The sequence below is a fragment of the Aspergillus caelatus genome (assembly GCF_009193585.1).
Source record: "Aspergillus caelatus strain CBS 763.97 unplaced genomic scaffold BDV27scaffold_377, whole genome shotgun sequence".
Lineage (NCBI taxonomy): Eukaryota > Fungi > Ascomycota > Eurotiomycetes > Eurotiales > Aspergillaceae > Aspergillus > Aspergillus caelatus.
This window is the reverse complement of record NW_022475640.1, coordinates 1-27,301: the sequence shown is the minus strand read 5'-3', so window position 1 is coordinate 27,301 and position 27,301 is coordinate 1. Positions and strand designations below refer to the sequence as shown.

Genomic DNA, 27,301 nt, shown 5'->3' with positions numbered 1-27,301 from the left:
AAAAGGGAAAACAAAAAAAAAAAAAGAAAGAAAAGAAAAGAAAAGAGAAGAAAAGAGAAGAGAAACAAGAGACACACAGCTTTACATACGACTCAGGAATAGGCGCAAAACCCGTTCCCCTTCACCTCCGCCAAGCTGGCATCGTACGCGAGCCCTCCTCTTTCCCCTCCGGCGGATTGGTCCCTTGACGTGGATCCACTGTGTAGGGACTCTTTGTGGGACCGGCTGGGTGGTATGGATGGTGATACCCGGCGCATGAAGCAGTATGATCAACCTCGCTTTGCAACAAGGCCGGGAATGTCCCGTCGTGCAGTTGCAGGAACGGACCGATACAGACAATCTGGCTTACAATCAACACGTGGAGATGCACTGTCACAAGCAGCGGGACGGCCACGAATGCCGACGTACTTGGACTATGGATACACAGACCCGACCTTTCACAGCGGTTCATTGCAGGGGGACGAATTGCAACCGTTCCCTTCGTTGCGCGACCAACAGCGTCAACCGCAGCAACAGCAACTACAACAACCTTTCGCTCCCTATGAGCCTGAAATGGTTTACAGCATCAGCCCGCAAGGTCCTGCGCAAGCCCCTTATGAGGTCGTGACACCATACTCAGCCCGGCCGTCTGCAGCCATCGATGACCTCTCCGGCCAATTTCCCGTTCCACAGTATTTCTCTCCAAACGAACCGACTGGCGCTGGTGTTCCGGCCGTGGGTGTGCCTTACCTAACCTCTGCCCCTACTTATAACCAGCCAGGTCCTATTGGACGCCCAACCGGCTCCCAGCCCTTTCCCACAACCATGACCGATATGCCTCCTGGGGGGACAGCCGGACGATTCGACTCGTCATCGTCGCAGCAGCGGCAACAACAACAACAACAAACGCAACAAGCATCGTCCCAGGTTATACCTGAACCAACGACTTTGACTGACGCATACGGCCAGTTTCAAAGAGCGCTGCGAGGTACCTTGGACAATGCGCGCACTGGGCGATTGGAGGAAGCTAGTCGATCCCTTTTGGAAATCTCCGAGTGGCTTGTGACCAATGCCCGGGAACTCGGTATGTACATACATGGATACTATTTCCTCTCTCACCGGACTCGCTTTCCCAACGTCTCCCTTCCTCTCCTTCTCCATTTGTTTAGATCTGGACTTTATCTTACTACGAGAATCATACTTCCTTCAAGACCACATTTGGAGTACTGTGAAGGCTAATCTGAGCACCCGGGGCGGGCTGCATAAGTAGGTATTCTCCGCGACGATCAAGTGGTCTATGCCGACCGTTTGCAACTCTGGAATGATTTCAATCTTTGCTGGCTAGCGGTATGTCAAAAACAGAAGGACCTGTTGCAAGATGTGTTGCGAACACGTCGTCAGCCGCCACATACCTCTCTCCTGAATGATGATGTGATGGATAATTTAGGGAAGGAATTGATTCAGCTGTGCGATCGCGTGGAACAGTTTGGCTTAGTGGACTATCAGATGGGGATCTGGGAAGAGGAGATCCTTGGTGGTAAGCAGTCCTCAGCCGGTCGCTTGACTGTTAGGGTATATTCAGGTTTGCTAAGAGTAACGTTCAGTCTTGGGCCAATGTCTCGATCTCTACGAAAGCCTACCGGAGGTGCTTCGCGCCCACATGGGCACTGCGCCCGCTATTGCTGGACCTCGATCGTGAGAATCCCTCCCGCCACACTACACGGAGGCTGTAATGACGCGCCGCGCCTAGTGCGATCTAACGCAGGGGCCTAAATTAGGCCCTGGAAGGTCGGCGACCATCACGAACTATCGAGTCATCGACTGCTAGATAGACTTCTGGTGATACATGCATGCGCCGGTCCTTTGTTGATCTCTTTCGAGGTCGCACCGTCTTGCCTTCCCCTTTCCTGTTTTGGCGGAATTAGGGCTAAATGCGATTCATGAAGTCCACGCCATCAATTTTCCACTTGGGGCTATTTGGAATTCCCGATCGCTGGCGATCCATCTGATCGCGATGACCCACCGTTCACATTCTTCATGGCCTGAGGGGATGCACTCATGCCCCTAGGACTCTTGAAAGAGAAGGATACATGAAAGTAAAGAAAAGAAGAGAAGAAAGAAATCATCGGAGTTCCGGGTCTTTCTGGCATAGTGTTTGATTGAATGTACATATATACCACGGATTTGCATTATAATTGTGTAGAAAAAGGTTGGCATCGGAGTCCTACGATTGGTTATGGTTAAAGACGGTGCTATAGAACGGGGTTGGATTTGCCTACCTAATTGTCCACCAGGTGGGCGTCTTTCAATACGTGACGACACAAAGAGAGTCATTTACTTGAGATACCAAAAACCTCGCACAGAATATTCTTTGTTTGTGACGTGCACCAAGCAATCCTGGATCTAGCCCTAACTTTCAACTTCAAACTCTCTACCATGACGTTTCTGAATGTTCCTACACCACCTACCGCCAGTGAATTTGGGGTTAACCGCACCATAATATCGGCATTAAGTCTATATGTATGGATGTATTCGGCCCATTTGTTTCCTTGCCCTAACATCTTCTTCTCTACCTTCTATAACTGTTGCCACCTAACGAGATCGTTTCTTTACACAGTGGCTTCTCTCTTTAAATTTACTCCATAAACTATAACCTTAGCCGATCACTTCAAAGCTAGACGTCATAACAGAAAGGCAATCTGAGGTATTCGTCCCGAGAGGGTGGTACATTATCTACTGAACTCAGATCGACAAGAACTATTTGAGTTGGAAGGATCCCGCGATCGTCATCTCCGCCATGTCCGTGGGACTTCTTCCATCCATTTATTTAATCCCATCCACAAAACTGATCTACAATCCACACGTTCCATACCAATCGTCGCAACTATTTCCCAATCAATCTACTTCTAACTGCTTTCAGGCAACGCCACTTCACCACCTGCATCGATTTTAGAAACTCTCTTCTTTGGCCAAACTTACCAACATCCGATGTGTCGGGTCAAAGGTAGTGGTTGCTTTCTCGCTATCAATTACATCTACTGACTGATACATGTCGATCAACCTTCTGTGTACGGTACGTATCTTTTTTTTTTTTTTTTTTTTTACTTTTCTTCAAGCGATGGCTGTATTCCTTTGGGATAATCCTTTCTTCCATTGTTAAAAATCCTTCCCACTCTGGCGGTTCGACCAACCTGATGTTAGTACTTTAGCAGAGGCTTTGATAATTTGATATGTCAAGACACCATGCTATAGGGAGTTATATTCAGTAATAGTCTAGTCTTGATACTAATGATTCCCCAAATAGACCCCAAAAAGCCCAAAATAATCTATAGGAGAGAGGACCTCAGGAAACTCCATAGTTCCAACCCAGCCACTAAACTAGTAAAAATGGTGTGGCGCAGTCTTCGCGACAAGGCCTAAAACCGAGGCGAAGAGATTCCCGATGCCCCTAAGTAAGCATGATATATATACTATATACTACTAGTACCATTTCAGTGAAGTCAAAAGTACCATCATCTCTTCGAAGTTCGATCTACTAATTTAATTTACTTTCCATACATTAACTTACTTCCTTTGGTGTAGTGGATCAAGTGGAATCCAATACGATTGGAGTGTACTCCATGGGGAGACTCCACTATTTACTTTCCTTGCAGCGAATGACCGGTGATCCTACCATGACTTGCAAAGTAAAAAAACCGGAGTCGATTTAATTCATTTGCCCGATATCAGATCCACATCTGATATGCCGGCAAAAAAGTACCACATATGTATGTACATGTACTAATCCATGTCGAAGGAGGAAAAAATTCATCCATGAAGATTTATGGTCTTGTGCTATATTCATCATTGTCCGTATCTGTACTATGCACGTAGCATGTCTTAAACTACAAGTCGTCATCGCTATCATTATCATATCATGTCGACGAGATCCAATCGACCAGCACATGTCGGCGAGGCTGATAACAAAGAACAAGAAACTCAAACAATCCCAATGTCCAACACCTAAATCTGGCCTGCAAAATGGTCAGTCCCATGACTTCACCAAAACCTACGGATTAGGGAAAGGGGAAACCAGGAATACATACTCAGCGTCATACTCAAACTGACATCCGTATTCTCCACCATATCCGTAAACTCCTCAAAACTGATCTTTCCATCTTGATCTTTATCCGCCTCCATGATCGTCTTATCGACGATCTGCTGCAGCTGCACGTCTTTCAGGTTGTTTCCAACCATCATCTTTAATACGATGAACAGCTCTCCGTTAGAGATGTACCCGTCGCGATCGATATCGTAGACCTTGAATGCGAAGCGAAGCTTTTCTTCCTTGTTACCCTTAGACGAGAAGGCCGAGAGACCTGAAACGAATTCTTGGAAGTCGACGTCACCGCCACCGTCTTCGTCGAAGATCGCGATCATTCTTGAATGTGCAAGACAAGTGAGCCAGACTTATCATTTTGATTTTTCCATTGGAAAGGTTCCATGCGTACCTCGTTGCCAGGGGGTTGGATGACACTTGGGGAAGGGAAAGGAATTCATCGCGATCAATTGTACCCGAGCTGTCCTGTAGGATAAGAATGAGTATGTGCGCCTGCTGTACACTCCACTGCCACATCGAACCTTATCCAGTTTCATGAATCGCTTGCGCAGTCGGTCAACCTCATCTCTGTCGACTGTCCCGAGATTGACGCGTCAGTGACATGGCAGCAAGTGAAGATCGAGAGAATATTGAACTCACAGTTGGAAGCGGAGACGATGTTGTCAAATAGTTGCGACGTTCCGACCGAGCCTCTCCGTCTCCGCGCATCGTACAGGGCGGCGTTATTGGGTGCGGAGGAATGTTCCATGATGTTGTTGGTGGTCGGCTGCTGGGGTGACGTTCGGGTAAGTGGTAAGGAACGTGATAGGAGAGGGTGGAACAAGGGCGACCAGCAGATTAATTAGACAGTATGTATCAGATATAGATTGAACCGGAGATCGGTAGATTGTAGATAAATGGCCAGATAACGACGCGGTGATCGCAACAATGATGGCATGCTAACGAGCACCCGTTCAAGGCAATTTGATATCGACCAGCCCCGCACTAACCGGAAACGGACAGGCAAGCGAACCCCTGAGGCCGTGCGCGCTCCAAAACAGGCGACCGGCGGGTGACATTGCAACGTCAACTCATCCGCCAGCGCGGTTACTACGAGATTTCAATCGTCGATATCTTCCCACCTCCATCAGATATCATCACAAAATTACGACTACGTGATCTCGCATGACCAGGCCTATCGAACCATACTAATTTCATCCCCCTCGGCCCATGGTCCTTACCATTTTCGTGCTCCCAAAGTTCGCATGACTAGGTACGGGGGAATGGGGAGGACGCGCCCTAAAAAGCTCACCTCCAAAGCCTCTATTCCCATAGTCAGGGAGCATGACATCGATGCCATCGAAGAAGAAGTCCAAAATTCCATACAACAGATTGAAACCGGTGTTGAGAAGGCCGAGGAGTCGGTACGTTGTCCCCCGTCTAATTTTAGCCCATCCCTGTGCATGTCACGTGATATCATCCCGACGTCCACCCATCGTGAAAATTTCGCATCGTAGCCAAGAAGCCGCAAAACAGGGTCTGCTAACGCGGCTTTCTACAGGAATTCCATCTTCAAGCTGCTATAAATGCTAGTGCCCAAGGAAAAGTAAATGAGGCCCATATCCCGACCCCAGAGACCGTTCTCAGTAGTCTTCGATATGACGAGCTCTACCCTCCTATCTTCTCGCAACCTGCGACGTACATCCGCTTCTCCTCCACTGTGGAGGACTGTTGCGGGTGTCTGTATAACATGACCGAAGAGGATGATGTATTCCTCAAGATCATGAACGAAAAGCGGGATGTCGCTGACCGGTGCACCGAAGACCAATTCGAAGAAGTTATGCACTTCTTCGAGGAGACGGCGCAGACAAAGCAGCCGTTTGCAGCTGTAGATAATCCACCTGTCCTGAGTTTTGCCGAGATTCAGGATGCGATGGATGCGGCCGTAGAGGAAAGCGTAAAGCGATTCGCCAAGGACGTATATGAGCATTGGAAGTCAACGAGGACTGAGGCAGGAAACCGGTCACTCATGCCAAGCCTTAAGGTAAATTACTTTCCTGTGGCTCACCTGCGAATGGCGAAGATAGCCGCGCTAACGTTTATATAGTTCGAGACTGGGCAAGAAACCGATGATACAGATCCCTATGTCTGTTTCCGTAGACGCGAAGTCCGTCAGATTCGCAAGACTCGGGGCAGAGATGCTCAGAGTGCCGATAAGCTGAGGCGACTGAGGAAGGAGTTGGAGGATGCTCGGCAATTAGTCGCTCTGGTGCGTCAGCGCGAGCTGGCGAGGAAGGAGATGCTTGCTATTGAACGGCAAGTGTTCTTGCAACGATCCGAGGTCAAGGAGATGAAGAGGAAACTCAATCTCAAGGATGACGATGAGGATCTCATTAACCAGAAGGTAAGAATTATGCTTGTTCGCTTCTGCATCGTTCTGATACTGATCGGTAATAGCCCAAGAAAAAGCCGACCGAAGCGCCAGCTGTGCAGCGACCGGTGGCCCCTCAGCTCCGTATGCCGCCAAAGGCTGGCACCCAGGCTGCGGAGGACCTGCAGTTGCTGGAAGATGTCCAGGCAGAAAAAGAAAACGAAATTCTGCGCGATATAAATCAAAACATCGCCAAGCATATCAAATGGAACGAGGGCTATGTAGACTTCACAAGGGCGCCCCTCTCACCATCCCCCGAGAGGACCTTCCAGGCTGCTTTCCGCCCGGCAATTACTGCCCAATTGCCGACGCCACCATCCTCAGACTCATCTGAGAACATGATGGATACGACCTTAGATAACCCAGGCTCACTGTCTCTCCGAGACAAGCTAGCACCTCAAACCATGGTGATGAGCGACGATACCAGCAGGATGCCCTCGTTCAGGCGACGCATCGGGCGTGGTGGTCGTTTGTTCATCGATCGTCGAAATCTTGTTTCGCGTTGTAGAGTGGAGCTGGATCCGTGGAAGGCCGATCGCTTCAAGTATGACCAGGAAGATTCAGACGAAGAGCTCGACTTTGAACGAGACCAGTTTGACATCCACATCATGCAGCACCGAGCCATCATGATGGCGAAGGCCCGAGACCAAGCCGCGGCTGCAGCTCAGGCGCATGCGCAGGCGCAAGCCCAGGCTCAGGCTCAAGCGCAGCGGCGATTGCAAGCTGACCAAACGGCCAACAATTCGGGGCAAACCATGGGATCCAACCCTGGGCCTGGTGCCATTGCCCCTACACCTGAGACTTGAGCTGGACTCTGTTCTTCTCCCCCCTCACTCGAATCCTCTTAATTTCCCACACTCATATGTCGCATTTGGCAGGCGTTGCTCTCTGTTTCCCATTTTTTCAACCCCCACTGTAGTTTTACTCCCCCGACGCTTCAAGCTGTCTTTGTCTTCAACATCCCTTTTATCATCAGTTGCCTGAACGCCGCGACGCTTTCAAAAATTTCAGGATAATGTCGCAGATGGATGCTTTTTCATGACCTGACCCTGGGATTATGCCATGTTAGTGTACATATTGTTTCTTTCTTTTCTTTTATTCTCCCAGATGATCAGTCGATAGAGACTTGTACGGATAGCGAAGCTATGAGGTCAGCAACGAAAAAAAAAATATTAAGAATTAATATCACTGGTAACAAAAGAGAAACTTTTCTTATCGATGCAAAATAGACAACGCCTCGCAGACCGGTGGGATCAAGTCCTCTGGGTCTTCGTTCTCCTCGATGCGTCATTGTCGCCGTTAGCGGCTCGCTTTGAGGTCGTGCTTCCCTCTGAGTTAGCGAGGAGCATGTCGGATAAGGTTTGCAGGATTTCCTTCTCGCCAATCCGAACCTGGATTGCCATTTTTTGTCGTCGTGCAGAGTCTTCCAAGGGGGTTGTAGCCTCCAACTGGCTCAATTGTGCCAGCAATTCTTTGTCCTGTGTAAGGGTCGTTGTGTACTGGGCTTGCTTTGATTGAACAGCCTTTGAGAGTAGCGTTACTTCCTTGTGGCCAAAAGAAGGCTTCGGGGGTTTGTTCTTTGAAACCTGCTGCTTCAGCTCGTCACTCGACATGCAGAGCACTTTAGCCAAGACAACCAGTTCGTCCGGAAGAACACCTGCCAAATCATCATCCAATGGCCTCGGAATGTCATAACCGTCATCGAGGACTTCCAACTCCTCAAGGAATTGGAGCTACAGTCTCTGATTAGCATTGTATTTCAGAAAGTTATTGGCGAGATTGAAAGTACATACCACAGGTTGGTTCTCAATATCGGCATTTGCAAGGCCTGCCGCCTGGCAAATAAGCTCCAGTGACAGTTCAACTACATCGTAAGGACAATAGTTATCGGTCACGTAGCCGTACCTCCTCAGAAGGTCCGCACGGGGGATCTCTCCATAATCATTGAAAATCTCAGCCCCTGCACTGATAGGCTTGATAGCCTTCATTACAAGACCGACCTCTTCTTGGAAAAGACGAGCCTTCAAATGAATGAGCGCCTATGGCTTGCTAGACGTGAAGGGAGAGAACTCACGTTATTCTGGTCTGCATCGGCATTCAACAAATCTGCCAGAGGAACCATGCCCTTGGACAGCTGTTCCTCATCATCAGTCACGTATCCGCTTTCATCATCTCCTTCATCATCCTCATCTTCGGGTTTCTCGATATCGAAGGCGTAAGCCATGATAAGAGAGCCCATCATATGAGCGAGGTTTAGGAGGGCCTGAGTGCCAGCATCGCCATCATACGACGCTAGACCATCCACCGGCGGAAAGAGAGATGGATTGGCTCTCACGATAGGAGCAATCATTTCAAGTATGGACTCTTCTGCACCTTCCTTGCCAATTCTATCGACGATTGCGCTACCCTGAAGCTCCTGAAGCTCTGAAGGCGACCAGAACATTAGGGTATCAAATTTTCGGGGAAGGACCTTGAAGTATGATGCCCAGGCCGAGTTATCCCCGAGAAGATACTCGTAGATCATGACCAGCATAAGGGACAGCCATGGCCCCAGCTCCTCCACATCCTGGGAGAGCAAATCCTTCAATTTTGAATTCTGAGTTGAGAGGACGTGTTCGCGGGGAATCGTAAAAAGTTCTTCACCCTCGGCAATATCGGATTGCGCCACTAGTACATTGATATATGTCTATCAGAGACGAGATTCCATGAAATACAATTCTGGGCGCGGCGGAAAACCGAAGTGGGCGAAATTCTTCCTGGAATGATCACGTACCGACACCTCTGCCCGCCGCTCTGGATCTCAAATCAGCGAGGCGAATCTTAGGGTTGACCTTCACCCCGGGCTTACCAGACAGCCAAGAGATAAACTCGTCTGACTGAGACTGGAAATTCACCGGATCGAGAAAATGGACTGTGGAAGACATGGTGCCTTTGACGAGGAAGAGTAGTGGAGTAGGTAGAAGAGCACACCAAAGAAAAACGGAAATACAAGAAAGACAGAGGGCCCCACTCTTTTTCTCGGGCACACGGAGGAAAGGGACAGTCAAAAGGGGGAGTAATAGAGTAAGACCGGAGGATTGAAAGAAGCCCAGACAGGGCAGGATGAGCAACGAAGTAAATCGTCCACGGTTGTGTGTGTGCGTGTGAAGGGATAGTCACTAGGTGGGTTGGTTTTGGGGTGGGTGGGTGAGCTGTAGTTTAGTACGTACGGAGTAGTTCCATAGTAGACACGCCGTACCGCTGGATGTATACCGTCGGATAAACGCTGCAGCGGATATTACCGCCTTTCAAGCGCACCAATCGATAACGTTGCTGATAAAAAAAAGATCGATTTTGCCCCTCTGCATATCAATGCAAAATAATCTCACTCATTGTAAACCCCCCCCCCTCTTCCACACTGTTCTTGTTTTGTGTTGTTTCTTTTGGATATTCATTAAGACTAGAGATTACTGTTCTATCTAATTTTCCCCTCCCCTTCTATTATGATCGCTATCGGCCTGGAGGGCTCCGCCAACAAGCTTGGCGTGGGCATCATGTTGCATCCTGATAATGGCAAACCCCCGCAGGTACTCGCGAACATCCGTCACACTTATGTTTCCCCCCCGGGTGAGGGTTTCCTCCCTAAAGATACCGCTAGGCATCATCGCACTTGGGTGGTAAAGCTAGTGAAAAAAGCGCTCAAGGAAGCTCGTGTGTCCGTCCAGGATGTGGATTGTATTTGTTTCACCAAGGGCCCTGGTATGGGAGCTCCCCTTCAGAGCGTTGCAGTTGCGGCTCGGATGTTGAGTCTATTATGGGGCAAGGAGTTGGTCGGTGTAAATCATTGTGTCGGACGTATGTATAGCCCTAATGCCTATTTTTATGCCCCTTCTTCTAGTACTCGTGCATAAACCTGTTGCATACTTCTTTGGTGCCCATGGCGCTAACGTTACATAGATATCGAGATGGGTAGACTCATTACAGGCTCTACCAATCCAGTTGTACTCTATGTTTCCGGAGGAAACACACAAGTAATTGCATATAGCTCGCAAAGGTACCGGATCTTCGGCGAGACTCTTGATATTGCGGTGGGTAATTGCTTGGACCGGTTCGCACGAACGCTTCACATTTCCAATGACCCGGCTCCGGGATATAATATTGAACAGTTAGCCAAAAAGGGCAAGCAATTAGTTGATCTACCATACACTGTAAAGGGAATGGACTGCTCCTTCTCTGGTATCTTAGCCGCAGTGGATGGCTTGGCCGCGACATATGGACTAGGTGGTGAAGGGAAGGATGATGAGACCGATACACCTATACCTGATACTGATGGTAATGGGAAACCTACCCGCGCGGACTTGTGCTTTTCACTCCAAGAGACTATCTTCTCCATGCTTGTTGAAATTACGGAACGCGCAATGGCACACGTCGGCTCCAAAGAAGTTCTGATTGTTGGTGGTGTCGGTTGCAATGAGAGGTTACAGGAGATGATGGGGATCATGGCCCGGGACCGCGGAGGTAGCGTTCATGCCACAGACGAAAGATTCTGTATCGATAATGGAATCATGATCGCGCAGGCTGGTTTGCTCGCGTACTCGACTGGATTCCGCACGCCATTAAAGGATTCCACATGTACGCAACGGTTCCGAACGGATGACGTGTTCGTAAAGTGGAGGGATTAATATGCTGATTTATCTAACGGGGCCCCATGCACTGGATAAAATAAAATAGACTTACGAATTACCATGAATACATTGATTCCACTGTGTTTTACCGTTACTTTTTGTGTTCATGGAGACCGCTGTAATGCAATAGTTGCAGTATAATGCTGGGAGGTTGTATTTGAAGATTATAGGTGGCCATGGGAGCATCGAGTTATCCCCCAGACAATGACCCGGGGAGAAGAAATGGTATGTGATGTTATGTGATTCATAGATGACCCAGCATCACTCTAGGCCGTATTGGACCCGACCAATGCTAGTATACATTAGGCATTTGAGGTATAGCCAAGAAGCACTGAAGCACATACGACACAGTCGCATGGCGAACAGAAAGGGAAAGGCAAGGCATGTTAAAGTTCTTATCGCTAATGATGCATCCCAAGAAACTCCGGAAGAAATGGCGATTCAAAGCGCCTTCAATGAAATGAGTAGTCAAACAACTCTTGCGTAACATCCAGCCCATTAACAAGTGCCTAAAGGCTATATGCCTGGCTTCCGATGTATGTGCGTTTGTTGGTAAAAGAAAAGGGACGGTGGGTTGGGGAGACATCCCATATACGTGGACAGCCATTAAGTCCCAAGGATATATTGATTCTGTTGAAAAGCTTTCCTCGGATGTTTCAAAGACGAATTGGATCACGGAGCCAGCAGAGATTCATTAGGCGAAGAACGTTTAACAAGGTCTTGTCTAGCTAAGGAGTAAATGTACCGCTCCTAACCGATCAAGGGATATGCAGTGGCGTCTTGTGTGATTCTGTCTATCCCGCGATATCCCCAGTTGGCTTATACAAAATTGTCGTTACGTACTGTGGTTGTACGTCTTAGTAAACTAGGCACCAGAGGCTGTTCGACTGAGTGACTCACCTTGCGTTTATATCTGGTTGTTGCGCTGGTAGCAAGGACACCATTTTTGATACTGCTCGTCGCCAGATGATTCAAAACAGTATGGTTGGGATAGTTCAGCACGCTGCTATCGTCCTTCATTGGCGTAGTGCCGTTTAATATCGACTTCCCCAGAAACAAGGGAAGACTTGGCGGCGTAGGTGCATCGCCAATCACATTGACAGCTTGTTGGTAAGCTGGGCTCTCTTGCGTTTCATCTTCTCTGTCCAAGTCAACAAGGAACTGCGGGATTATACGACGGAAGTCTCCTTGGGGGATCTCTTCCAGCTCGTCCGGTTGATCTTCGACGGCTGATCCGGATCCAACCTGTTCCGACCCAACTCGAGTGGGGAGGACTTGCGGAGGGTGGACTCCGGGAGGAACGTTGCTTTGAGATGTTTTATCACTACCGCTCCGTGACCGATTGGTGTCGTCGGCGCTTATTTCGATGTAATTAACGAGGTGGTTGGTAAAGTCTACTGCTGTGGGAAGACTGTCCGACGCGCGCATCTCACCGTCTACGATGAATTTTAGGTGGTGTGTTCCAGGGCGGAGATTTAATCTCGTTGACATAACGCTGGGGTTACTTTCACTGCTTACCCAGGTGTTGTGTTAGCGGGGGAGCTTGATAGAGGCCAGACGATGTGGTCTTGCGGGTCCAACAACAAGCAATGGAAACGGATATTACCAATAGCATCGCATACCTTCTGTGTAGACGGAACTTTTTCTCCCAGTTGACGAAGGTTCCGGTGACATAAACCTTGTCGCCAGGAGCAGTCCATTCTATAATCGTAGGGACAGGCCTGCCTACACCACTGCTTGTATACGGCTCCAGCTCTTCCAAAACTTCTTCATCTTCGACGGCAGCATCGCCCAGGTTAGGATCCCCCAGACCTGCCTGTTCATCAAGCAATCGATCCGAGGGAGGCGACCCCATATAGGGTGAACCTGGCGTCGCCGTGGCATCACCAATCGGTAGAGGTAATCGAGGTGGCCGCTGGAGATGGGCAGATGCGCTGTAGTAGGCATTGTGGGGTGGACCAGAAGGCGCTACGGATGTATAGTGATCGTGCCTAGCGCTAGATCGTGAAGTCGGTACCTGGACGGGGTTTGACGGATCGAGGGAGGGTGTTTCTTTGTAGTGAGAATCTATTTTCTTAGATTCAGGCGCATTCCGCGCCGCTGAGTCTGGGACATTGCGCGATTGAAGACGCTGTTGAACTGATGCCTGATTTTGCGAAGCTGAATGGCCAGTTGCAGTCTCTTTAGATGCAGAGGGATCCGCGGCAGTGGCTTTTGCTGTGCCTGATGGAGCATTGAGCGATGGTCGGCGAGTCACTTTCTTGTCACCCGTAGAACCCGCATGGGCCGAGTGGCCCGAAGTCGACGGGACATCTCCGGCGGGGCCCTTGGAAGGGTTATTACCCATTAGAGGCGTCGAAGAGTGAAGATGTGGGGGACAGATATAAATGAAGGAGGGGAGGAGGGGAAGGAAGTTCGAGACGAGGTGGACGTTATGTAGGTCGGGTCGCTAGCATTAGATCGCGGTCCTCGACCGGCAATGGGGGAAACACAAATAGGGAAGGCGAACTAGAAGGACTCCGAAAATAATCAAGCGTGATTTAGTGCCCAAAAAGGTACTGACAATGTAAGTATAGTCCACGTAAAACGGAGCTGGACATCGAGTGAAGTAGCGATGATGTCGATGTCGGCGACCCCAGAGTCTGGGCCAACTTATCAATTAGGGCTTAGGGCTCCCGCCGGATAGTCGGCAGTTATCTCCGATCACCGGAAGTCCCCTGTATCATGGTATCAGTAACATAGTAGTAGTCATTGTTAGTCCTAATGTTTCTTTGCTGTATAGCCTAAAGGTAGTATCTTCAAGCACTGTCCATATTTCCGAGGTCGCATGGAACCGTAAAAGGCCACCAGCTCGTTCAAGCAAGAATTCTTATCTATATGATTCTGCCAGAGGCTACCGCCTAAGGAAGCTTATGTGTCGAGGAGGAATGATGAGGATCAATTAACATTCATTCATCATTCTTCTTCCATAGAGTTTGGTATTGTCGCATAAAGAATTGCCCTACGTAATGAAGAGCTCTTTTTGGTAGCTACTAATATTTTACGGCGCATCAATGTCCTGGATTTCCGCGATAACGACAGTGTCGCAATGGATACTCCTATATCCTGTTACCTTTCTCATATACTACGGATATCGAATCTTGCAACTATTGGTAACGCCATTGGTGAAACTAGGACAATTCTCTCTTCACTGCACCCTTTGGCCCTTTAATATAATTTTGAAATTTGAGGTACGGAAGTATTTGAATCGTGTCACCCATCAAAGAAAAATTTGCTTGAGTCCAATAGCCCAAATAGGGATGGTTGTTGACATTCTTACAGGCTTTTTTGACCTTTGTTTTGGCAGCTATACTCACAGGGGTATCACTGGGGCTGCTATTGTACTATACGAGTTCCTTCATTGTGGAGATTTTGAACCAGTCTCTGGGGCTAAGTTACCCTTTACCTCGTCAACCCGAAGCTTATCAGGCTGGCGCCATCAAGGGACCGAAGAGAAACGCTCTGGAAAGAAGATATAGTCCGCTCAACGAGTACCTGGCCGGCAGCAGTAGACAAATCCAAAAGAGTGGTCTTCTGTCTTCCACGATCTTAGAGGAGGAAGAATCCAATCAGGATTCAAATGGGAATGATCTCTATGACTGACCAGGAGAGGCAAGAGATATGCCTATGTATGTATCCTAACATGCCCTTCATGATTTTGGGGGAGGGGGGGGGGCGGTTGTTTATAAATCACATCAATCTGCCATGTAGAATCAACAATTTAAGTTAGCAGTTTATTAGTACTCTTAGATCCTTAAAAGTGACAGCAGCTGGTATCGGGAATTACCAGACCCTATCGATAAAAACTGGATCCTTTCCCCGCGGACATGATAAATACCCAGTACCGGGCGGTCAAAAATACCACAATTTCCATGACGGAGCACACGTGGGTCCTCACGCATGGATCAATAAACCCTGGGATTTATTAGCTTGGGTTGAGTTAAATTAAATCGTGTTTCCTCATGACTTCGTATTTCCATTCGCGCGCTTCTTTAACCTTCAAATTCTTCTCGACGTCCTCTTCCGCGTACCCTTCGTCCTGGTTTACCTGAGTCAATTATATCATCAATCATTGTTACATACTCGCGGGCGATCTGTCTCCGATGCGCTGACGGGCTCACTCCAATACGTCACCTTGCAGCAATTTCCGTTCCTCCTCCTGAATCGAACATATATCATAGGAAGAACTCGGAATCGACATCGACGTTTGCTCCAGGTTCCAGGGGAAAGATTCTCGATCATAGAGGGAAGGAGGATAATAATCAAGTCACACGCACACCGTGGAGGAAAGGGAACACAGAAAGCAGACAAAGAGAGGGAGGAGGTGAAATGGTTTTGCCTCGACCCTTTTCACGGGTGCGGACACTGCTGTTAGCGGCTGCACTCGCAGCTTTCCTCACATATTCTTTCTTGCGCTGGCAGCGCGTTTCCTATGCAGAACAAGTGCAATCCGCAGCTAAAGAGGCAGTACCATCCAAGGCCCAGGCTGTAGTATTGACTAAGCCGGAAGGTCATATCGGCTTCTGGCGCCAATTTCAGCCTCTTCTGGCTGCCTACCAGCCAAAATGTGAACCGCCACTTCGACTGGATAACGCGCCGTCGATTAGGTTTGAGCAAGCGAGCCCTGACTTCCGGCCTGAGGTACTGGACATGCTGGACGATCACGTTGATACCATGAAGCAAGCTCATACTGGGTTCGTCGAGGAGATTAAGGCGAAGCCACCCATGCTGCACTATGTTCCCAACACTAGAGGATTAGTTTCGACCGCTGGCGGCGAATACTTACCCGTGTTGGTCATCTCGCTTCGAATGCTTCGGAGGACAGGCTCAGAACTGCCACTCGAGGTATTCCTTGCCAATGAGGATGAGTATGAGAGATATATATGCGACGTGGTTCTTCCGTCTCTCAATGCACGATGCGTGGTACTTTCCCATATTTTGGATGCCGTTCCAAAGGTCATGGATATCCAGAAATACCAATTCAAACTGTTCGCCATGATGTTCTCTTCTTTTGAGGAAATTTTGTTCCTAGATGCCGACGCATTCCCGCTACATCAACCAGAAGTACTCTTCATGAACGAACCTTTCAAGTCAAAGAAAATGGTTACGTGGCCAGACTTTTGGGCGACCACAGTCTCGTCATATTATTACGAGATATCATCCCAACCTATGCCGTCAAATACCATTCGGCAATCCAGTGAATCTGGCGAGGTGCTCCTTTCCAAGAAGACCCACATGCACACACTCCTTCTCAGTGTTTATTATAACTTCTGGGGCCCCGATTATTACTACCCACTTTTGTCTCAAGGTGCATCTGGTGAGGGTGATAAGGAAACGTTCGTTGCAGCTGCTCTAGCTCTCGGGGAATCATACTATCAGGTTTCTGAGCCCATTTGCGCCATTGGTCACGGCACCGAGGGCGGCTTGGCTGGCTCCGCAATGGTCCAGTTTGATCCGGTTGAGGATTACGCCTTGACACAAAAAGGAGAATGGCGCGTTCATGGATCAAAGGCCCCTGCTCCTCGTGCCTTCTTTATCCATGCTAATTTCCCAAAGTTCAACCCAGCTACAGTGTTCGATAAGCAAGCCGTCAACCCGGCTTTCGCCGATGACGGTAGCTACACACGCGCATGGACCATTCCTCAAGAAGTAATTGGAAAGTTTAGTACGGATGTCGAAAAGTATTTCTGGAAAGAAATTCTCTGGACAGGCTGCGAACTCGAGAGTAAATTCAGTTCCTGGAAGGGTCGCAAGGGCATCTGCGCGGGTGTGAAAAAGTACTGGAATGCAATATACGTTGACAAGTCACCAAAGATTTAAGCAGGCTGGAACATTCTAGCTTGAGCAAAATTTGCGTTGGTGCCTTCATCATGTCACTGCGGCGTTATCTCATTCGTGGTGAACAAATCTATCACAGGACGTGTCCCAGGACATGTTAGTGTTCGCGCTGGCTATATGAACACTGCATTTTTGTCTTGGACGACATCGCATCCTTTGCCCTCACTTCCCGTCATTGTTTGGCCGGGTCGAGTTGAGAAGACCCCCACGAACATAGTGGGCTTAGAAATGTTGCCTCAGAATGAACGTATCATTTCAAAAACAACCGGCACCTCTTCTATGAAACTTGATGGCATCTCAAAACATACAAAGCGCGGGATACCTTCCGAGCAGCCCCCGGCTTAGAAGACTCGGACCACTTCGTGGAAGGTTGATGCATGGCATGCCCACTACTAGGTTTGTTAAGAAGCGACTAAGCTTTTGGCTCGTCTAGGCTACCCAGGCATAAACTAATGACTTTCTCATATATTTGTATGAATATATTAGCGTCAATCATTTGGATCGATAGCACATATTTTCTGCGGTATGTTATCCATTATTATTATTCAATTCTACGGTCTGTATATATAGCAGCACTGCAGTACTACTATGCATGGCTCATCGCGCCTGCAAGATTTAGCCAGAGCCAGGGCCTTACTCTTCTAGATCTGAAAGAAAGTTAAATGTGACAAACAAGGGTCTACATAAATAAGGTCTGGTGGCTGTCTCTTCAGTATGTAGAAGGTAGAGAGGCGAAGTCTGCAGTATCTTATTGCATCATGTTCTCTAGTCATACATTATCTATATAATTTACAGGGGTTGACTTTTTGCACGGATTATAATACATATAGACCAAGATAGTAACTCTTACATCCTAAGGCTTGATCTCGATTCCGGACTTATCAGCCTTCTTGACTGCCTCTTCAAACAGTTCCTTGCACCGCACTCGGCTGCCTAGTTTGGCACACAGCAAGAAAGCACCGCTGAGTTTCCGGTGAAGACTATAGGTCTCCTCCGGCGGAGGCGACAAGCGCTCTCGGATCATAACTGGAATAAAAGTGCGGACTCTATCTGTGATGGTCTGGTTGCTGAAGTCATAGACATCTGGGGAAGAGCCCATGAAGGGTTCGGCAAGAGTGATGATGGAGGAGACGTGTGCATTCACCATAGCCGGCGACTCGTGACCAGTCAGGTAGCCCAGGTCAATGGAGAGACGGTGGCATGTCTCACGATCATTCCGAGAGGCAGCCACAAGTGTGCGAATGTAGTTCGTGATGAATTCGGTGGGGTACTCGCGCGAAGCACCGAAATCAAGAAGTTCTAGACGGTTAGTCTCTGCGTTGTAGAGGAAGTTGGTCCAGTTCGGGTCTGTCTGCATGTATTTGAATTCGGTGATTTCTCGCAAACACAGACGCATGATCTGTGTGCCGATCCAATCACGCTGTTCTTGGGTGAAATTTTGAATCTTGGTAACGGCAACACCGTTCAAGCGCTCCATGGTCAAGACCTGCCTACCTGAGGCCTCGGGGATGATTTCCGGTACCAAAAAGACTGGATCATCCTTGAGAAGTTCCTTGAAGTGCTTGCTGCATTCGGCTTCACGGATGTAGTCACATTCCCAGGCGAGTTCTGTGCGGGCATTTGCGATAGTCTTGTCCAGATACAGACCCTTTGGGAGAAGACGAGATGCAGTGAGTAGGATTGACAGGTTGTTCAGGTCCGAGTCGATAGAATCTGCCACACCCGGGTATTGTACTTTGACGGCGACGGGTTGACCTGTCTTCTTTAGCACGGCTCCATGGACCTGACCGATAGAAGCTGCAGCCATTGGGACTTCATCGAAAGAGGAGAATAGATCCCGCCAGTTAGGGCCCAAGTTATCAGCTAGAACCTTGTCGCGTTGAGAGGCCGGCATGTAGTCAGCTCGGTCTTGTACTCTCTGCAGAACAATTCCGATGGACTCTGGGAGCATCTTCGAGTCTAAAGCAGTTAGTTTTGTCCCGACAGCAGAGGGAAAAGGCTTATACAAACCTTGGAAGCTCAGCATCTGGCCTAATTTGAGGGCAGCACCACGCATCTTAGAAAGCTTAGCGACAAGGCGTTCCATGTTCCCGGGACTGAACATTAGAGATCCAGCGTCCGCGTCATTACTGCCGGTTACTCTTCGTAGACCCTCACCGACAGCTCCAAAAGCCATGGAAGTCGCCAATCCACCATATTGCCATAGTCTCCCTAGACGTGATGACGGAACACGCGATTCTAACATTCTATAATTTTCTGCTTGTTTTGAGTCTGCTATTACCACTGGATCTGTCTGCTCAAAGCTATTAGCATGTATATACTTCCTTCTCAGGAAAATGACACTACGAACCTGGGAGTTGGTCGAGTCTATATCATCTGCAATACTATTTCCGAGCTTCTCTATGTCATCCTTCTCTACTGAGCGCGTGGCCGCCCCAGCAGTCTTGAGTTCGCCTTCGTTCATGCTCAAATCACCTTTCCGAGAAATCGTTTTGGCAACCTTAGGGCTACGAAAGAGTTGACTCATGACCTCGTCTGGGATTTCCTGCTCTTCCGCAGGCGTTGCAACCTTCTCGGCATCCACAGACGAGTGAAATACATCCGCATTAATTTCATTGACTAAACCACTCTGGGTATCACTTGCAGCCTTGGGTAGTTTCGTTCTAGGAAGTCCAGATAGCTCAGGCCCTGCCTTTTGGGATGGCTGGTAGAACACATCCTGCTGTGGACTGACATTCAAGTCACCCGACCTTTCATTTCCATTGTATTCTGCCGCGGTCGAAGGAATCTGGGATTCCGCCTGTCGTTGTGATCTCCTTGCGTCGTCGGCAGAGAGATTCGCCGCACGGCGAGACTCGGTCGCGCTTTGGGTCTGAGCCCTCGGCGTCGAGTCGGAGGGACTGGGTTCATCGAATCGCCTGGCCAAAGCTGCGGCGGCTTGAGCGGTGAGTACGAGGCCGTCGGCTTGCTCTTTGAGGCCCTTGGTAAGAGACGAGGTTCTTGTAAACAAATCTAACTGGCGCTGGCGCACCGCCAGATGTTTCGTTGCAACGGACTTGGCGACATTGAGAACTTGGATAGCGTCCAGAAGACGCCTTCCAGACATAGTATAAATCCTAAAAGAAGGAAAGAAAAAAAAAAAAAAGGGAAAAAGAGGAGGAGGGGAAATATCAGTGTCGTCTCCGGACTAACGAACTGGCATGACGAGCGGTGCAATTTGTCATAGGTTGACCAAACGGTTTGCTTCTGGGCTCGATACGAGAAGTCCCGAAGCCGGTCGCCGAGACCCGTTTTTGCCACCGCTTACCGCTAAATCGGGCGACTCCGATCCTTATCGGCGAACTAACATCGGTAATAGATAAGGAAGTGGCGGCCCTCCATCTGGCGCTGCGAATTTCCTCCATTTCTCATCTTATTCCTCAAGTGTACATCCCAATGATCACGAAATCGAGTCCTCAGGGTTTGGAGAAAGAGATCCTTGATCTCGAGTATCGTCTACAGAATGCCAAAGCTCGTCTAGCAGTGGCCTCCGGCCAGGAGCCGAGCGGAGATTCATACTTGCCTCTTCCCCAGGGTAGGCGAAACGCATTACAAGACCTTGCGGCGGCCAATGCTGACCTCTTACCTCCAGATACAGCCCCATTACTTTCCAGTCATGCATTATTCCTACTATCGGACTCTGCCCTTCCGTTGGGTTCATTTGCCTATTCTAGCGGTCTCGAATCTTATCTCGCGCATAATAAACCTCTTCCTCCAAAGATCACACCCACTGCATCCTTCCATCGCTTTTTAAAACTATCAATCACATCAATGGCGAGCACATCAATACCATACGTTCTCGCGGCTTACCGACATCCAGAAGACCTAGAAACATTGGATAATGACATGGATGCGTCAACGCCCTGTGTAGTGGCGCAGCGAGCGAGCATCGCGCAAGGGAGGGCATTGATCGGTGTCTGGGAACGGGCGTTCCGAGGGACGTATGCTTCCGGACCATTTTCAGCAGGCGTTGCTGCTTCCGAGGCGGCCAAAGCCATTGAGGATTTTTCGGACGCCCTGAAGTCGTGTTCTGACGCAGCAGATGACTTGGGTCCCAAGGGTCACTTTGCACCCTTATGGGGCATCGTTTGTCTGGCCATGGGAATGGATGCTCGCCAAACAGCATATGTGTTCATGTTGAACCATGCGAAGGCAGTCCTAAGTGCTGCGGTGCGGGCCTCCGTGATGGGGCCATATCAAGCACAGGCTATCCTAGCCAGTAAAGGCCTACAAGATATGATAATGAACCGGATAGACCGAGAGTGGGATACACCCGTAGAAGATGCGGGTCAAGTTGTACCTCCATTAGATCTTTGGGTTGGACGGCATGAACTTTTATACAGCAGGATATTTAATTCATAATGAATACAATTCTATAACAGCGTGCTGATTGTTTTTAGATTTGTCATGGTTGACATGACTCCGTTCTGCTGCATTCTTCGTCTCTTTCCTCGTCCATAACTTCCAAGCTAATCCTACATCACGTGCCTTGCCCGCCCACCCAGATGCTACTCGGAACACTGTAGTGGGTATCCAAGAAAGCCCCTTTCCTGAAGGGAACAAGGGAATAGAAAGTGAGAAATCAAAGGAACAAGAAACCCCGAAGACCTGAGATCCGCCTTGACTGGCCAATATGCAAAGAGAAAAGAAACAAGTTGAACGCCGGCCCCTCTTGGAAACCTACCCTGCTAAACCGCATAGCAAAACACCGCACCGTAACCTTTTCCATGACTCAGGGGGGACAAAAGTGGATTCGAGAAGGCAAAGAAAAGGAAAGGGTAATAAAAGCGATAACTCGAAAAGGGGGAATTTGGGGAGAATAGAACGAAAAGGGTGAAAGAAACTATGGTACAAAAAAGAATTTGCGAAATCAGGCCAAGAACAAAGATCCTAAAGGGTAATGTGCATATAGTCATTATTTCCGAACGATCGGTTGCAATTCGGGCACTTTCGAGAACGAGAAGTAAGGCGCTCTTCGACGCAGTCTTTGCAGAAAACGTGGCCGCAGGTTTTGATTGCGGTATTCTTGAAGTTCCTGCGACAAACGGTACAAAGTGCTAGTGTCTATGTTCGAGTCAGCTGTGATATCCTGTAGGCAAGCGGGGAAGGAAGGTAATTTTACCCTCAGCATCTCATATTCAGACGATGAATTTCCCAGGCTCTTGTTCTTCCAATTGTCCAGGCTTTTCTTGGTATCCGCAAGTGTTGCCTTCAACCCTTCGATCTCTGTCTCGGCTTGCCGACAGGCACTGGAAGTGCTTGCCAGAGTTGCATCCTTGGACGTTGACAGTGTCTTCAGTTCATTAATCTGCCCCTTTAAGCCTTCTATGACGATGCCATTCTCTACCAATTGTTGCTGTGTAGCATGGTGCTTGTTCATCATAGATGCCAATGCTTCCTTTGTCTCACTAACTTGCTTCTCCATGTTCGCCAACAAAGAACGTGTGGCGGCTTCGGATTCCTTCAACTGCGAAACGATATCTGAGCTTTTCGAGTTTTGCATCCTCAGGGTCCGCACCTCCAAATCACGGGCCTCCTTGCTCTTCATTGCGGCGAAGTATTTCTGGTCGGCCTTGGATTTCTCCGCAGTCAAGCGCGCCACCTTTTCTTCCAACACACTGAAATCTGTAACTTTCTGTGAAGCTAGCGTAGAGTATTTCTTGCAGGCAGTTTGCATGGAGGCTAATTCGGTGTTTAGCATTGCATATTGGCGTTCGAGTGCCTGGTACTTGGCGCGCAACTCCTCAACTGGGATGTCACTGGGATCCGCTTGTGTGGCTTTTGCGTTTTCCACCTGCAAACGAAGTCGTTCAACCTCCGACTCCAGAGAAGCAATCCGAGCATTTCCGGCCTCTGCGAGTTCCTGAACTTTCAAAACAGCTGTTTTCTCTTGTTCCTGAGTAGCCTTCCGCATCTGCTGATCGGCCAACAATTCATCACGTGCATTCCGTATCCGCGCCAAATCCGTCTCGGCCCGCATCAACTGCGCTTCCTTCTCAGCGATAACATTTTGCGTTTCTTCGTCAACCTGATTGCGGTATGCAGTGCGTTCCGATCGTAGCTTCACGGCTTCTTCGCGTAGTTGCACATTAGTTGCCTCCAAATGATTTATCCGTTTTACTACATCATCATATTGAGATCGCATTTGCTTAAACAGGTCCGTATGCGCATAATCATCATCGGTAAGTTTGGAACGCTTTCACAAAAAGTCAGTCCCAAATGGCTTTCGACGGGCCATAAAAAAGATGACATACCTTAATATTCAAGTCTGTGATTTGACTCAGCAAGTTGGCGTTTTCGGCCTCCAGCTTCTGTAGCTGTTCTTTCTGCTTTTCTGAGATAGCTACTAGCTTGTTATGTGCTTCATCTAGTTCAGGGCCACGTTCGGCACTAGGTGTCGCACCATTCGAAACCGATTGTTCTTCTCGTTGACCGGACGCACTGTCACCACCAGGTCGTTGGGGGCCTAGGATATATTGCTTCTCCAGTTTGGCGACCGTCAGACTCCGTGCACGGTCCAATTTCTTCTCGGCTACCATGTACCGTAAGGAGGCTTCTTCTAAGCTCTCTTCTAATTGCTGTTTTTCAGATAAAGCTTTGTCAAGCTCAGCGATAGTAGCCTTCTCTTCTGCTAGTTTCTTGGCGAGCTGACTCTGTAACTCAGATATTTCAGGTGGAGATTTTGGCGTATTTTTAACAAGGCGAGAGATAATGTCACGTATATCATTAGACCGCGATTTCAGATGTTTCTCAAAATTGTCGACATCGTCGAATGATAAAGAACTTTGAAATGTGGGCCGATCTCCTTTATTATCCTCCGCAGCGCCCAGGAGTAATTTAACCTCATCGATTAACTTTTGGAACTGTTAGTTGGTAACACCACCATGATAAGAACCGTTGATTACAGACCTGATTATACCATGTATCGATGACGCGCAGGTGTTCGTTATGGCGACTAGCGGCTTTCGACATGTCCTTTAATTTGGCCTCCAGGGAGACCTTCTCACGCTTGTACTCCTGCATCTGGCGCCATATCGCATCCTTCTGAAATCGCTAATATTGGGATAAAGAGTTAGTATTGAATACCATAGCCAACGACGTGGTGGGCTCAGCGCTTGAGGGGTTTCCAAGGCCCCCCTGGGATAAAATGAATCCAACTACGCCGGCTAACCCTGAACTCACCTCCAAGTCATCTTTCCACGGCATATCAGCATCTGGGTGAGGCTTGCTACCACCATTGACAGAAGTCGCTTGCTTCTTCAATGGTGGTGCCGAATCATTGTGATCAGATGTGGCAGCTCTCTTCCGGTCTTCCATCTTGACGAAACCGGACTCGGAGGATGCGACGGGGGAAGCTTCGACGGCCGGCATCAGTGGCTAAAAAGGCATAAGGAGAGTAAAGCCGTCACCACTGAGCAGCAACGATATATTGGTGGGAGCCGCAATAGTATCCGACCGTAAGAAGAGGGTGACGTTGTTAGGATGGAGGGATGAAAGCAGTCAAGATAAGCAAGATTGGTTGAATCCAGGAGGATTTTCGGCCTGGGAATTAGCGCCGCCCTAGCGCCTCCCACGTGACTGCGCCCACTTTCCCCAGGAGTTCAAGGCACGGCAGCATCTAGACTTTTGCCAGCATTATCACCTATCTTTCTCGACTACGACGATTGTCAACTCGAGTCTTCAGACTAAAACACCTCCGCGGCTTCTCTTCTTCCCACCCCGCCTTCAGCTATGACTGACATCGGTAACAATGAAGTCCTTCTCGAGTTCTGCAATTAGTAAGTTATTTTGCGCTCCTGCACTTTCGGTCAGCATCTCGCGTTATTTCTTTGCGCTAATGACTTCCAACGACAGATAAGTCGGGCAAGAAATTCGCTCCCAAGGCGCCTGTCCGACGCGCCGCTCCGGCTCCGGCTGCAGCTCCTAGAAGACCCAGTGTCGCTTCTCAGGTATCGGCTTCTCAAACTCCTCAGCCACAAACACAAACTGCAACTCCTGAACCTGCTTCAACTGCCGAGCCTTCTCCTCCTCTTGAGATACCAGCTCCAGACGCAGCGACTCCCCATGAAAAAGACGTGGTACCAACAACTTCTGCCACAGCAACTGCCACAGCAATTGCAACGCCCAAGGCCGCCGCTACGGCGATTTCAATTCCTCGTCCAAAGCGAAAGCCTTCTTTCTCCGCATTTACTCTTTCACAGCCTCCTAACGCAACCCCCATTGAGCCCACGCCACTACCTTCCATTGAAGTAGCGCCTGATGAATCGAGGGAAGATCGAGCCGCAGGAGGAGAGCCTCGAGTCTCTGAGACACGCGTTAACGGGGAGTCATCTCTGGTCGCTGAAACCCCGGCCGAAATCCGGCCCTCCAAGCGTCCAAAGACAACTGCCGAACCTGCAACTCCGGCTTTGGAGTCTCAGCGGCCCACCGGGCCTCCCCAGCTAGCTACTCCGCCGGCTACACAGACCTCGACGAATGAGGAGACTACGGAGAGTCGAGATACTACAGAATCGCAGCCTCCCGCGGAACAGAATCGAAAGCCATCAAAGTCAAGAAAACGGAAGCCGTCTAAAGATGTCAATGGTGGAGATACGACGACCAAGATGAGAGAAAGGAAGCCTCGGGCTCCTCGTAAGAAGCGCGAACCGACTCCTGAAGGCTCTGAAGCTGTCCAGATTGCGCCTGGTATTGTCAAGATGTCGGAACTATGCAAGGACTTACGGACCGGGAAGATCTCTAAGCGAGAAACTGAACTGCGCCAGATGGAGCTGGCTGAGCTGGAACGCAAGCAGAAAGCACAACAGGATGCGGAGAGTACCGAGCAGACCCCTATCAAAGAGAGCGAAAGTACAGCGCCGCCAGTACTGGAAGCAAGCGATTCAGGCGAGCAAAAGTCCCAGAACGGACCAGTCATGAGAATCGTGAACGGGGAGATTGTGCTCGATGCGGCATCGCTCCAGGTCGACCGTCATGCGGATGCAGCAAGAAATGCCGGGGAGCTGGAGGATGTTGTGGAAAACTCCTTCACTCGAAAAGTCAATCAGGCATCATTTGGAAAGCGCTCCAAAACTGAATCTTGGGATGAAGAAATGACGGATTTATTTTATCGAGGCTTGCGCATGTTCGGTACCGATTTTATGATGATCAGCAAACTATTTCCGGGAAGGTCCAGGCGCCAGATCAAGTTGAAGTTCAACAATGAAGAGCGCCGAGACCCGGGACGGATTAAGGACACACTGCTAGGACCACGGGAAGCTGTTGACATTACGACTTACTCGGAGATGACCAACACCATCTATGACGATCCCAGGATCATTCAGCAAGAACTAGATGAGGAGAAGAAACGGATTGAGGATCAGCATGCTAAAGAAAAGCAGGCTCAAGAGGAGCTGATTAACAATCCAGATGGTGCCGCGGATGCTAATCATTCTCCAGAGCAAGACCAAGGCACTGCACCTGTCAAGAGCAAACGCAATAGCAGGAAGCAAGCCGCTAAGAATACGAGTGGTGGAAATGAAGAAATTTTGGGCACTATTGATGACTTTCCTTGAAATATAATGCTTTTCTTGATTGATATGATCTAGACTGTGTTGGCCTCTAATGTGATACTGACGATAGGCGTTTGTGGCGTTTCCGATATCCCTCATCCGGTGTTGTTACGGTGGTTGGCGAGGAAGTTCAGTTCTATTACTGCTTTCTCTGCCTTCATATTCTTATGCTTCTTTCTACTATTTCCCGACCTGGTCACGGGTCATGGCGTTTGATGCCTGACTCATGGACTGGATTTCCTTTTGTCTAGCATGGTTTCGGGCAAATCGCTAGAGTATATAACTTGTTGCGCGAAAGATTTCAAGACTTTAGGATATATTTGGCCCAGGATCAGCGACGCCTGGTTGAACCAAACCCTGTACTTGTAGTCGGAGTAGAGAACTGAGGAGAACGAGACCGCGAGCTGCCTTCTCCAGGATCATTTGCATCATTCCATCTGCCGAAGGAAGTTGTTCGTCGGCCAGCAGAAGGATATTCGTGGCGATTTCTTCTTCCATACTGATAGCCAGCCGCGGCACCACCCAGGGCACCTGTCCAGAAGCCTGGCCGCCAGCCCTGCCCAGCAGCAGGCGCCGATGCGAAAGAACTACTATCCGGACAGCTGCTATATGGTGGTGGTGGCCCAGGATAGGGACCACCACCACCTCCTCCTCCTCCTCCTCCTCCTCCTCCTCCTCCTCCTCC

The 27,301-nt window shown here is 49.1% G+C and overlaps 12 protein-coding genes across 12 annotated transcripts; 7 read left to right on the top strand and 5 right to left on the bottom strand.

Annotated features, from left to right (window-relative positions):
• Window positions 1-265: 265 nt before the first annotated feature.
• Window positions 266-1,678, top strand: BDV27DRAFT_150848 (uncharacterized protein; the record flags this gene model as incomplete). Its single annotated transcript, XM_032071282.1, has 4 exons — window positions 266-371; window positions 428-1,063; window positions 1,325-1,516; window positions 1,584-1,678. 4 exons carry the CDS (start codon window positions 266-268, stop codon window positions 1,676-1,678), a joined length of 1,029 nt encoding a protein of 342 aa, XP_031921075.1.
• Window positions 1,679-3,872: 2,194 nt separating this feature from the next.
• cnaB (calcineurin regulatory subunit B) lies at window positions 3,873-5,074 on the bottom strand. Its single transcript, XM_032077499.1, has 5 exons — window positions 4,718-5,074; window positions 4,600-4,652; window positions 4,470-4,543; window positions 4,065-4,399; window positions 3,873-3,992 (listed from the first exon to the last, which is right to left on the bottom strand). Exons 1-5 carry the CDS (start codon window positions 4,824-4,826, stop codon window positions 3,982-3,984), a joined length of 582 nt encoding a protein of 193 aa, XP_031921074.1. The 5' UTR covers window positions 4,827-5,074; the 3' UTR covers window positions 3,873-3,981.
• Window positions 5,075-5,123: 49 nt separating this feature from the next.
• BDV27DRAFT_75655 (enhancer of polycomb-like protein 1) lies at window positions 5,124-7,405 on the top strand. The gene is made up of 4 exons (XM_032077500.1): window positions 5,124-5,481; window positions 5,619-6,101; window positions 6,165-6,461; window positions 6,515-7,405. Exons 1-4 carry the CDS (start codon window positions 5,323-5,325, stop codon window positions 7,292-7,294), a joined length of 1,719 nt encoding a protein of 572 aa, XP_031921073.1. The 5' UTR covers window positions 5,124-5,322; the 3' UTR covers window positions 7,295-7,405.
• Window positions 7,406-7,729: 324 nt separating this feature from the next.
• BDV27DRAFT_75700 (ribosomal lysine N-methyltransferase) lies at window positions 7,730-9,675 on the bottom strand. Its single transcript, XM_032077501.1, has 4 exons — window positions 9,262-9,675; window positions 8,563-9,155; window positions 8,282-8,509; window positions 7,730-8,221 (listed from the first exon to the last, which is right to left on the bottom strand). Exons 1-4 carry the CDS (start codon window positions 9,410-9,412, stop codon window positions 7,742-7,744), a joined length of 1,452 nt encoding a protein of 483 aa, XP_031921072.1. The 5' UTR covers window positions 9,413-9,675; the 3' UTR covers window positions 7,730-7,741.
• A 186-nt stretch (window positions 9,676-9,861) lies between these two features.
• Window positions 9,862-11,217, top strand: kae1 (O-sialoglycoprotein endopeptidase). Its single transcript, XM_032069233.1, has 2 exons — window positions 9,862-10,322; window positions 10,425-11,217. Exons 1-2 carry the CDS (start codon window positions 9,971-9,973, stop codon window positions 11,147-11,149), a joined length of 1,077 nt encoding a protein of 358 aa, XP_031921071.1. The 5' UTR covers window positions 9,862-9,970; the 3' UTR covers window positions 11,150-11,217.
• Window positions 11,218-11,852: 635 nt separating this feature from the next.
• BDV27DRAFT_75617 (putative Snf1 kinase complex beta-subunit Gal83) lies at window positions 11,853-13,733 on the bottom strand. Its single transcript, XM_032077498.1, has 3 exons — window positions 12,775-13,733; window positions 12,053-12,665; window positions 11,853-11,994 (listed from the first exon to the last, which is right to left on the bottom strand). The coding sequence occupies exons 1-3, from the start codon at window positions 13,497-13,499 to the stop codon at window positions 11,947-11,949; spliced, it is 1,386 nt and encodes a 461-aa protein (XP_031921070.1). The 5' UTR covers window positions 13,500-13,733; the 3' UTR covers window positions 11,853-11,946.
• Window positions 13,734-14,117: 384 nt separating this feature from the next.
• BDV27DRAFT_75611 (uncharacterized protein) lies at window positions 14,118-14,863 on the top strand. Its single transcript, XM_032077497.1, has 2 exons — window positions 14,118-14,382; window positions 14,474-14,863. The coding sequence occupies exons 1-2, from the start codon at window positions 14,206-14,208 to the stop codon at window positions 14,792-14,794; spliced, it is 498 nt and encodes a 165-aa protein (XP_031921069.1). The 5' UTR covers window positions 14,118-14,205; the 3' UTR covers window positions 14,795-14,863.
• A 318-nt stretch (window positions 14,864-15,181) lies between these two features.
• On the top strand, window positions 15,182-17,713 carry BDV27DRAFT_138393 (alpha-mannosyltransferase). Its single transcript, XM_032069232.1, has one exon. The coding sequence runs from the start codon at window positions 15,521-15,523 to the stop codon at window positions 17,009-17,011; it is 1,491 nt and encodes a 496-aa protein (XP_031921068.1). The 5' UTR covers window positions 15,182-15,520; the 3' UTR covers window positions 17,012-17,713.
• Window positions 17,714-20,159, bottom strand: BDV27DRAFT_138392 (protein kinase COQ8). Its single transcript, XM_032069231.1, has 3 exons — window positions 19,380-20,159; window positions 19,040-19,322; window positions 17,714-18,988 (listed from the first exon to the last, which is right to left on the bottom strand). The coding sequence occupies exons 1-3, from the start codon at window positions 20,133-20,135 to the stop codon at window positions 17,883-17,885; spliced, it is 2,145 nt and encodes a 714-aa protein (XP_031921067.1). The 5' UTR covers window positions 20,136-20,159; the 3' UTR covers window positions 17,714-17,882.
• Window positions 20,160-20,405: 246 nt separating this feature from the next.
• On the top strand, window positions 20,406-21,593 carry BDV27DRAFT_75511 (urease accessory protein UreF). The gene is made up of 2 exons (XM_032077496.1): window positions 20,406-20,603; window positions 20,661-21,593. The coding sequence occupies exons 1-2, from the start codon at window positions 20,465-20,467 to the stop codon at window positions 21,428-21,430; spliced, it is 909 nt and encodes a 302-aa protein (XP_031921066.1). The 5' UTR covers window positions 20,406-20,464; the 3' UTR covers window positions 21,431-21,593.
• Window positions 21,594-21,983: 390 nt separating this feature from the next.
• On the bottom strand, window positions 21,984-24,439 carry BDV27DRAFT_163996 (E3 ubiquitin-protein ligase BRE1; the record flags this gene model as incomplete). Its single annotated transcript, XM_032073627.1, has 4 exons — window positions 21,984-23,264; window positions 23,323-23,922; window positions 23,978-24,121; window positions 24,251-24,439. The coding sequence occupies 4 exons, from the start codon at window positions 24,437-24,439 to the stop codon at window positions 21,984-21,986; spliced, it is 2,214 nt and encodes a 737-aa protein (XP_031921065.1).
• Window positions 24,440-24,731: 292 nt separating this feature from the next.
• On the top strand, window positions 24,732-27,249 carry BDV27DRAFT_138376 (transcription factor TFIIIB subunit BDP1). The gene is made up of 2 exons (XM_032069230.1): window positions 24,732-24,846; window positions 24,923-27,249. The coding sequence occupies exons 1-2, from the start codon at window positions 24,819-24,821 to the stop codon at window positions 26,617-26,619; spliced, it is 1,725 nt and encodes a 574-aa protein (XP_031921064.1). The 5' UTR covers window positions 24,732-24,818; the 3' UTR covers window positions 26,620-27,249.
• The last annotated feature ends 52 nt before the right edge of the window (window positions 27,250-27,301 follow it).